Raw genomic sequence first — 9,780 nt, forward strand, 5'->3', positions numbered from 1 at the left:
TCAATTCCTGAAGTCCTCTTCTCCAGCCTGCAGGGGTTAGTGGGGCACGGGTGGGTGAATGAGCCAGACTCTGCCCTCCCCAATCCCCATGGGAGTTACTCGGAGACATTTCTGGCTACAAGCCCCTGGGGTTCCCCTCACCGGCCCCTTCTCGCTCCTGCCTGGTTCACCTCAAATGTGGTGTCCACAATCTCATCGATGACGGCTGCCTGAGAGCGGAACTTCTGCTGCTCCTGCTCCACGCTTGCCACCAGCTGCAGGTAATGGAACAGAAGCTCCTGCTGCCTGTGGGTGGAGGGGGGGTCGCAGAGATAGGGGCTGGGCTGACCTGCTGGCTGGGCCTACTGGACCCCAAAACCACCCAGAGGCTCTTCTTACCTACCTCCTCCCCACAAAATTTATATGACTGCAGACCTCCATTTCCAGGAGGTCTCCTTTTCCAGATACGAGAAAGCGCCCAAGTCTGCCTGTAGTGCAGGGGCTTCTGGCTTTATATTCCTAACCGCCCATCCCTCCACCCACCCATTTGTCTGCCCCATTCCTCCCCATACGCCCACTCTACCATCCGCCCATCCATCCACCCACCTCCTTATCCAGTCACTCACCCAACCGGCCCTCCAGCCACTCACAACTCACCTCCCCCTCCAGCCACCTGCTCTTCCCTGTAGCCACCCCCCACCCACCCATTGACACCTTCACCGTGCTGTGTAGTCAGTCATCCACCTGTCCCTCCACCCACTCATCCGCCCACCACATTACCCATTTTCCCATTCACACCCTCCCCACCATCTTGTCAACCCATTCATCAAAGAACACTGGAAACAACGAACACAGCAAGGGGCTCCAAGGAGATGGAGATGAACGAGAGACAGCTTGCCCTCAGAGCCAGACAGCTGCTGACACTTTGAGTCGTGAAGTTGGGTTCTGAGGGGCCCAGAGGAGGGAAACCTCACCCGGTGCTGAGGGCCTGGAAAGATTTCCAGAGGCAGCATCAATGAGCTGAGTTTGAAAGATAAGTGAGAGGCCAAGCATGGTGGCTCAGCCTGTAATCCCAACACTTTGGGAGGTCGAGGCAGGTGGATCATTTGAGGTCAGGAGTTCGAGACCAGCCTGGCCAACATGGTGAAACCCTGTCTCTACTAAAAAAATACACACACACACACACACACACACACACACACACACACACACACACACATAGCTGGGTGTGGTGACATGTACCTGTAATCCCAGCTACTCGGGAGGGTGAGGTGGGAGAATCGCTTGAACCCAGGAAGCGGAGGTTGCAGTGAGCCTAGATTGTGCCACTGCACTCCAGCCTGGGTGACAGAGTGAGACCTTGTCTCAAAAAAAAAAAAAAAAAGAAAAGAAAGAGAAAGATATATGAGGGTTTACCAGGCTCGGGCAGGGCTCCTGGTGCTCCAAGGCCTGGCTCCCCAGGGACAGCATGAGTCCCCAGATGTTCTGGCCCAGCTAGCCACTCAAGTGGACAGGAATGGAGGTTGAGCATCTGACTTCCAGGCCTTGATCTAAGCTGTTCCTCCAACAGCCTCATTATCCCTCCACTTGGCTGAAGTCTACTCATTCTCCATGGCCCAACACAGGTCTTTAGAGGTGGGGTCCTCATGGGCAGGGGCTGAATCTGTGTCCTCTTTGGGTCCCTGGAGCCCTCACAGGGCCCAGACCTGACAAAGGTTGGGGATGGTTCTGGGATGAAGGAATGGGTGGAGTCCCTGCTGCTGGGATTAGCCAGGTGGCACACACACCTCTGGATGTGCAGAAGCCACCCAGGGTCTCCTCGTTGCACCCACAAGTTCATCCACAAGCATCAGCGCTCCATCCCCTTCTAGAGGGGCAGGCAATGTCTCTTTCTCTCCCAGCCCTCCAGCCAGGCCCCCAGGCCTCACCCTTAGACCCCAGGCCTCGCTCCCTTCCTGTCTCCTCACTTCTCAGTCATGGTCCCAAACTTTTTCTCGATGAGCTGCTTCAGCATGGTGCCTTCACTCGCCACCTCTTTGGGCTCTGGATGTAGAGAAAGAAGGGTGAGGTCAAGGCCTGGATTTGAGAGGAGGCAGAGGAACCCCATATGTCAGGACAATAAGGGCTAAAGGAGTTTCTGGCCAGGCTGCTCCAGGAGGTTGCTTCTCCAGGCGTGCAGCACGATGCAGTTCCCTTTGTTTGTTTGCCCGTCCAGCACCCACCCCACTTCTGGAAGAAGTGCCCCAGTTTTCCTGAGGAACAAATCACTTCTATCCCCTTTCAGTCCATGTCCTTTGGCTGAGGTTAGCCCCACCCCCAGCTTCAAGGACAGGTAACTTAGGCCTGGCCAATTAGAACATTTTTTTTTCTTTTTTTTTTTTTTGAAGGAGTCTCACTCTGCCGCCCAGGCTGGAGTGCCGTGGCGCAACCTCGGCTCACTGCAACCTCTGCCTCCCAGGTTCAAGTGACTCTCCTGCCTCAGCCTCCCGAGTAGCTGTGATTACAGGTGCCCACCACCATGCCCAGCTAATTGTTGTATTTTTAGTAGAGACAGCGTTTCACCATGTTGGCCAGGCTGGTCTCGAACTACTGACCTCAGGTGATCCGCCCGCCTCGGCCTCCCAAAGTGCTGGGATTACAGGCATAAGCCACCGTGCCTGGCCCCAAGTAGGTCTTTTAAGATTTGACAAGCACAGTCAGGCGTGGTGGCTCACGCCTGTAATCTCAGCACTTTGGGAGGCTGAGGTGGGAGGATCATCTGAGGTCAGGAGTTCGTTTGAAATCAGCCTGGCCAACATGGTGAAACCCCATCTCTACTAAAAAATACAAACAAAAAAAAAAGTAGGCGAGTGTGCTGGCGCACGCCTGCAGTCTCAGCTACTCAGGAGGCTGAGATGGAAGGATTACTTGAGCCTGGGAAGCATAGGTTGCAGTGAGCAGAGATGGCAGCACTGCACTCCAGCCTGTGCGACAGAGCAAGACTCCATCTCAAAAAAAAAAAAGATTTGACAAGCAGTTTAACTGGCTTTGGCTTTGGGAGGATTGTTCTAGAGTCCTCTGGACTAAAGTCCTCCTGAGTCTCAAGTTCTAAAACTCTAAAACTGAGTCTGGAATTCTGTGACTGTGGAAGGAGGTTAGGGGGATGGAGAGACTGGTCCCCACTGAGGACTGGCAGGTGGGGCCAGGGCGGGCCAGGCCCGTACCTGCAGCTCTGAGCTCCGTCAGTGAGTCTTCCAGCAGCTTCTCTTGGATCTGGGCGGCCCTCTGGGAAGAAGAGGCCTCAGATCTGCCAGAGTCCCAGGCCTGCTCAACCCTCCAGCTTCCTGATCTGGTCCACCTGTCCCACCCCACTTGGTACCTCCTGCTTCGCTTTCTCGAGGCCTTTGAATAGCGCCGTCTGGAAGCTATCCACCAGGACGGTAATCACCAGGCTGGGGAGGGGGACAGGGGTGTGCCCTCAGCGAGGAGGCCAGAGGAGAGGGGCACCCTGTACTTCCTGTGGGTTCAGCATGGCATGACCAGGGTGAGAGGGCTGGGGTAAGGGTCCCGGGGGGAGGAGGAAGCGCGGGTGGTGCTGGGCAGCAGAGCAGGGGCGTGTCCTCACTTGAGGAAGATGAAGTACTGGATGATGATGTAAATTATGAGGATAGGAATGATGTACCAGGCGCCTAGGGGGAGCAGGCCAGAGGGCACAGTCAGGCTGTGCTCGCCACCCCCAACCATGACCCGCTCCCTTCCCACACCCCGACATGCAGGCATCAGAAGCCCCACTTTGCCGATGGGGTCACTGAGCCCTGGCCGGTCCACCCCGGCAATCCCCAGCCCTCCCTGCAGCCTGGGGCCTGCCCTACCCTGGGCACGGCTGTCCATGTAGATGAGGGACCAGTCATCCAGCGTGAGCAAGGTGAAGAGGGTGAAGATGGTGGTGAAGATGTTCTGGAAGCGCTTGGGGTCAGATTTGTGGAATAGTGCCCGGAGGACCGCGGAGAAGAGGACTGGCTGTTCAGGGCCAAACTCAGCTCTCGGGTGCTATCCCCGCCCCAGGGCCCGTCGTCCTGCCCCATCCCTGCTCCCCGCACCCCTCTCACCGAAGCCCCTCAGGCCCCCACCCCAGCCCCTGCGGCACCAGGATACAGAGGCAGGTAAACATGAGGATGAGGATGGCTGCGATGGACGGCAAGGACTGGCCCAGGGTCCCTGTCACTTCCTGGACGCTGGTCAGGAAGCTGTGGGCAGAAGGAGCGAGGACTGAGTCATCGGTGGGGGGCGGGGGTGTATGTCTGTGCCCAGCAGCCACAGCTGGTGCTGAAGGCAGGAGGCTCCTGACTTGTTGGTGACTTGGGTGAGTTCTGGCCCCTCTCTGGAAAAATGAAGGGGCTGATTCCAGCACATGGCAGGAGGCAGAAGCAGGCTGGGGTCAGCAGTCCCCTGTGCCCCCATCCCTTGAGCAGGTCACAGTGGATTTCTTGGGGGCCCCTGTCTGTGTCCCCTCTTCCTTTGGAGTCCCCACCCCAGGTGGGAGCCGTGGCCACCTACCTGAGCCTCCGCAGGACCCGGAATGCCCTCAGGGCCCGCAGGCTCTTGAAGACCTTGAGGATCCGGAAGAGGCTTTGGTGGTAGATGGCGAAGGAGTGGGTCTGCATCAGCAAGAAGTCCAGCATGGCCATGGCCATAATGAAGAAGTCTGAGGGCACGGGGTGCCTGAGCCTGGCGGGCTCCCAACGCCAGCGCCCCCTTCACCATCCTTCTCTCCTCCCAAGCCTCCCCCAGACTAAACACACACAGCCTGGCCCTGGCCCCACCCACCCAAATTGTTCCAGAAGTCATAGAAGTACGAGAGGCCCAGGGCGATGATCTTGAGCACGGCTTCCACCACGTAGATGCAGAAGAATATGGAGTCCAAGGCCATGAAGTACCACTCTGCAGGGACACAGGGGTGCACTCAGAGCTGTCCCCAGCACCCAGTAACCTCTCTCTCCCCAGCATGAGCCTCACACAAGCCCGGATTCCCAGGCTCTCCCCGGCTCTGCGTAAGCAGCTGCGCGACTTCACTACTGCTGTGTCTCTGTTTTCTTGTCTTTAAAATGGGGATAATTGTGTCTGGGAGCAGTGGCTCACACCTGTAATCCCAGCACACTGGGAGGTTGAGGCGGGCGCATCACTGGAGGCCAGGAGTTTGAGACCTGCCTGGCCAACATGGTGAAACCCCGTTTCTACCAAAAATACAAAAATTAGCTGGGCATGGTGGTGGGCACCTGTAGTCCCAGCTACTTGGGAGGCTGAGGCAGGAGAATCACTTGAACCTGGGAGGCGGAGGTTGCAGTGAGATCGCGCCACTGCACTCCAGCCTGGGCGACAGAGCGAGACTCCGTCTAAAATAAAATACAATAAAATGGGAATAATTGAAGTCCACTCAATAGAGTTGTGAGCATTAAATGCATGAACATAAGCGAAGTGCTTAGAATGGAGCCTGAGACAGCAAGCCGGGCAGCTCCTGTCCTTCACCCTGCTCCATGGCGTTGGAGGGCCCAGCCTTCCCTGGCCTTCCACCCTCGCCCCTCCGGGGCTTACTCGGGCTCCTGGCTCGGGCTCCAGGTGCCCGCCCGCCCTCAGCCGCACATTTGGAGCAGATGCGCCCCCTAGTGGCTGCGGCGCGAACAGCACCGCCTCCCGCCTAGCTGGTCCTTCTGTCTCGGGCTGGCAGACCTCCGCGGGGTGTTTCTGAGACGCTCTCTAACACTGGGCAAGGCCATCTACTTCCCAGGGGTGCGGATCAAGTGAGCTGAGTCCTATAAACCGCCTGGCACTGGATCAGGCCCACGAAGGTCCTAGAACAGCATCGGTGGCTTCTCCATGGGAACAGGACTCCCTGGCTCTTACCGCCCCGGATCTCGACTTCAGCGAAGGTCTGGGTCACCAGCATGATGGTGTTGAGGCAGACGACGAAGAAGATGAAAGTTTCAAAGGCCAGGGATTGGGTCAGGTTCCGGATCATTTCCCGGAAGCCCTGAATGAGGAAGGTTAGCTTTTCCCACAGCCACTGGAAGAGATTGGTAGAGTGTCCCTTCTTGTGGGTCCGCTGGAGCCGGCCGGCTGAAAGGAACAGGGCCAGAAAGTCAAGTGTGTGCAAGGGGGGACACGAGGTCCCAGGCACCCCTCAGCCTGGCTCAGCGTCCACGGTCACTCCTGCCTGCTTGCCGGCCCTCTGCCTCCCGGGTTCAAGCAACTCTCGTGCCTCAGCCTCCCAAGTAGCTGGGACTACAGGTGCCTGCCACCACGCCCGGCTAATTTTTGTATTTTTGGTAGAAACAGAGTTTCACCATGCTGGCCAGGCTGGTCTCAAACTCCTGGCCTCCAGGGCTTCCACCACATAGATGCAGAAGAATATGGAGTCCAAGGCCACGAAGTACCACTCTGCAGGGACACAGGGGTGCACTTAGGGCTGTCCCCAGCACCCAGTGCCCTCTCTCTCCTCAGCATGAGCCTCACACAAGCCCATATTCCCAGGCTCTCCCTGGCTCTGCGTAAGCAGCTGCGTGACTTCACTACTGCTCTGTGTCTCAGTTTTCTTGTCTTTAAAATGGGGATAACTGTGGCCGGAAGCAATGGCTCACACCTGTAATCCCAGCACTTTGGGAGGTTGAGGTGGGCGGATCACTGGAGGCCAGGAGTTCGAGACCAGCCTGGCCAACAAATCCCCAACAGGCTGATCTTGTGCCTTCTGTGGCAGAGGCCAGCCTGTTGGGGATTTGGAGTTGGCTTCAGGGGATCCTGAGGGCTCCCACTCCTATGCCTCCACGCCTTTCCATGCTCACACATGGAAAACCCACCCTCCTCATCATCCCATCCTCTTGGTAAACTTATCTTCTCCCTTTTAGGTCCTGATGAAATGTTCCCTCCTCTGGGCTGCCTTTCCTGTCCCCATTCAATAACACACTTGCCCCTCTCTGCTTGTTCCTGAGACTGTTGTCATATTTTGTTTGTTGTTGTTGTTTTCTGAGATGGAGTCTTGCTCTGTCGCCCAGGCTGGAGTGCGGTATCGCGATCTCAGCTCACTACAACCTCTGCCTCCCAGCTTCAAGTGATTCTTCTGCCTCACCCTCCTGTGTGGCTGGGATTACAGGCACGCACCATCACACCCAGATAATTTTTGTATTTTTTTGGTAGAGACAGGGTTTCGCCATATTGGCCAGGCTGGTCTCCAACTCCTGACCTCAAGCAATCTACCCACCTTGGACTCCCAAAGTGTTGGGATTACAGATGTGAGCCATTGCACCCGGCCTATTTGTTTTGTTTGTTTTTTGTTTTTTGTTTTTTTTTCTATGGAGTCTTGCTCTGTCACCCCGGCTGGAGGACAGTGGCACGATCTCGGCTCACTGCAACCTCTGCCTCCTGGGTTCAAGCAATTCTCCTGCCTCAGCCTCCCGAGTAGCTGGGATTACAGGTGCGCACCACCACGCCCAGCTAATTTTTGTATTTTTTTGGTAGAGACGGGATCTCATCATGTTGGCCAGGCTGGTCTCGAACTCCTGACCTCAAGCAATCCGCCCGTCTCGGCCTCCCAAAGTGCTGAGATTACAGGCGTGAGTCACCGTGCCTGGCCTGTTGTCATGTTTATTGAACTACTAGGAAGAAAGTTTGGTGGAGTATGAGCTAAAGGCCATGGTCCCTCCTTGCCCTCCAATAAGGCCCTCATTCAGGCATTAGTTCCTAATCTCTGTCCTCAAGCAGCTCACAGGTGAGTGGGAGAAATCTGGACAGATAGGATCCACCGTGGTAAATGTTCTGAGGAAGGCAGGCCCCGAGCACAGGATGATCTGTGGTCAGCTAAGTGACCACCCCTAGTCTTGGGTCCTTCGAGGGCAGCGACTGTGTTGAATTTTTCCCTGAGCTGCCATGGCCCAGGCAGGCCACGCACCCACATTGGATGAGTATCAATGTTTGACTGGTGGACATATGAATAAATAAGGCAGTGACTGAATGAACAAACACCTCATGGCCTAAAGAGGTGCATAATTCAAGGAATAAAAGATGGGACCATGAACATTCAGGAGAGTGAATAGCCAGTGGGGGACCTGTGCAGGAGGGTTGGGCCTTACGATCTGCGGAAGGTCAGTGCGGGGCTGAGATCAGGTCTGGATCCTGCGCCAGGCAGCAGGAGTTGGCATGGGGGCCCCAGCAAAGACTCACTTTTGCGTTTCCGAAATTGCCCCTCTTTGCCCCAGTCTTCTGAATCTTTGGTGGAGATATCCTGGGCATGGACTTTTTTGGACATCTGGGTGACACGTGAGTGGATTGTGCTGGCGAACTGAGTCATGCTGTGAGCCGAGCCCCGTGGGTGTGCCACGTGAGAGGGGAAGGCTCCTGTACGAGAAGCAGCAGGGCCGGGGGCATCGTGAATCAGGCTCCGGGACGTGTGTGGGACAGAGAGCTGGGAAGTGCTCTGGACGTAGTCCCTGTACTGGTAGTCGCCATGGAGGTAACTGGAATGATGCCCGTCGTGGTGGTCTCGGTGCTGATGGTAGTCTCGGTGCCGGTGGGCCCGGTGGTAGTGGTGCTGTGTGTGGTGGGGATGCTCGCCATGGTGGTACTCACTGGGGTGGTGATCACCTTGGTGGTACTCGCTGTGATAGTCAGATATCCCATGCTGGTAGGACCCCACGGAGGAATGAGGGGAAAGTGTCTCTCCGTGATGAGGAGACCTTCCATGCTGGTGGGCTTCATGATGACGGGACCTGCCATGGTGGGGGACTTGGCGATGCTGGGACTCATCATGTTGGAGCCCGCTAAGGTGGGAAGCCTCGCTGTGGTGGAAGGACTCACTGTAGGGATTGGGTCCATGGGGCAGGTAGGACCCACCATGGTGGGAAGCTTCGCTGTGGTGGGGCACGCCAGAGGAATAGTGGGATAAATTCTCACCGAGATATTGGGGTCTGCCATGGTGAGACCCCCTATGGTAATGGGAGTCACTCTGCTGATGGAACCCACTGTATTGGGACCCATTATGATGCCTCCTGCCATCACGTTGGAGCTCATCATGGTAGTCCTCACCGTAGGAATGGTGGGAGGGGACGGCGCCTTGAGAGGGAGCCAGGCCAAAGCCTGTGGGGCCATGGGCTCTGCCATGATTCCGTGCCTCGCTGTGGTGGTGAGATTGGTGGACAGGGGAGGACAAGGCTTGGTCGTGGAAGTCTTGGAACTCCGGAGGGTGGCGAGATTCACCACGTTGGTGGGGCACGCCGTGATGGTGCAACTCGAGATGGTGGAGAGCTCTGCTGCGGCCTGGCCTGTGGTGTGGGGGTGATGAGTGAGAGCAAGAGAACCTATCTGCGTTATTGGTGTCTGCCTCATTCTGAGCCTTTTCAGGCACTGAGTTTTGATCCATGACTGTGCTGGGAACTCTGGAGCGAACAGAGCTCAAGACCTGGGCCCAACAGGCCCCGCCTGGATTTCCCTTCTTTCCTGAGCCGAGCTCAGTGCAGACTGTGGCACTGGGCTTCCAGAAAGGCCTGACTATTCTCGTGGAACTCTCCCCTCTATGATGTCACCAGCAGGCCAGGGCCTCATTCCCAAATGCCTCTTCCTGGGCTACAGTTCGGAATCAAGAATTATTGTGTCAAACTCCTTCATTGTAAATTAAGAAACCGAAGTCAAGAAAAGGGAAGGACTGGACCAAGGTGACCCCACAGGTCACTGGCAAAGCTGGACAAAGAAGTCCATGGGGGCGCCATGGCTTCATCAGCTACTTTAGCCCTGTTGTTGGAAAGAAAATGATCCAAGTGGTCCATTCTCCAGTCCCAT

General features: G+C 56.3%; 1 protein-coding gene across 1 annotated transcript; it reads right to left on the reverse strand.

The window, feature by feature from the left end:
- On the reverse strand, window positions 1–9,364 carry CATSPER1 (cation channel sperm associated 1). The gene is made up of 12 exons (XM_003274221.4): window positions 8,170–9,364; window positions 5,860–6,072; window positions 4,786–4,899; window positions 4,516–4,663; window positions 4,114–4,205; window positions 3,831–3,974; window positions 3,584–3,647; window positions 3,338–3,410; window positions 3,183–3,243; window positions 1,947–2,022; window positions 171–285; window positions 1–27 (listed from the first exon to the last, which is right to left on the reverse strand). The coding sequence occupies exons 1-12, from the start codon at window positions 9,362–9,364 to the stop codon at window positions 1–3; spliced, it is 2,322 nt and encodes a 773-aa protein (XP_003274269.2).
- Between the last annotated feature and the right edge of the window lie 416 nt (window positions 9,365–9,780).

Source organism: Nomascus leucogenys, chromosome 4 (assembly GCF_006542625.1).
Source record: "Nomascus leucogenys isolate Asia chromosome 4, Asia_NLE_v1, whole genome shotgun sequence".
NCBI classification, from domain to species: Eukaryota; Metazoa; Chordata; class Mammalia; order Primates; family Hylobatidae; genus Nomascus; species Nomascus leucogenys.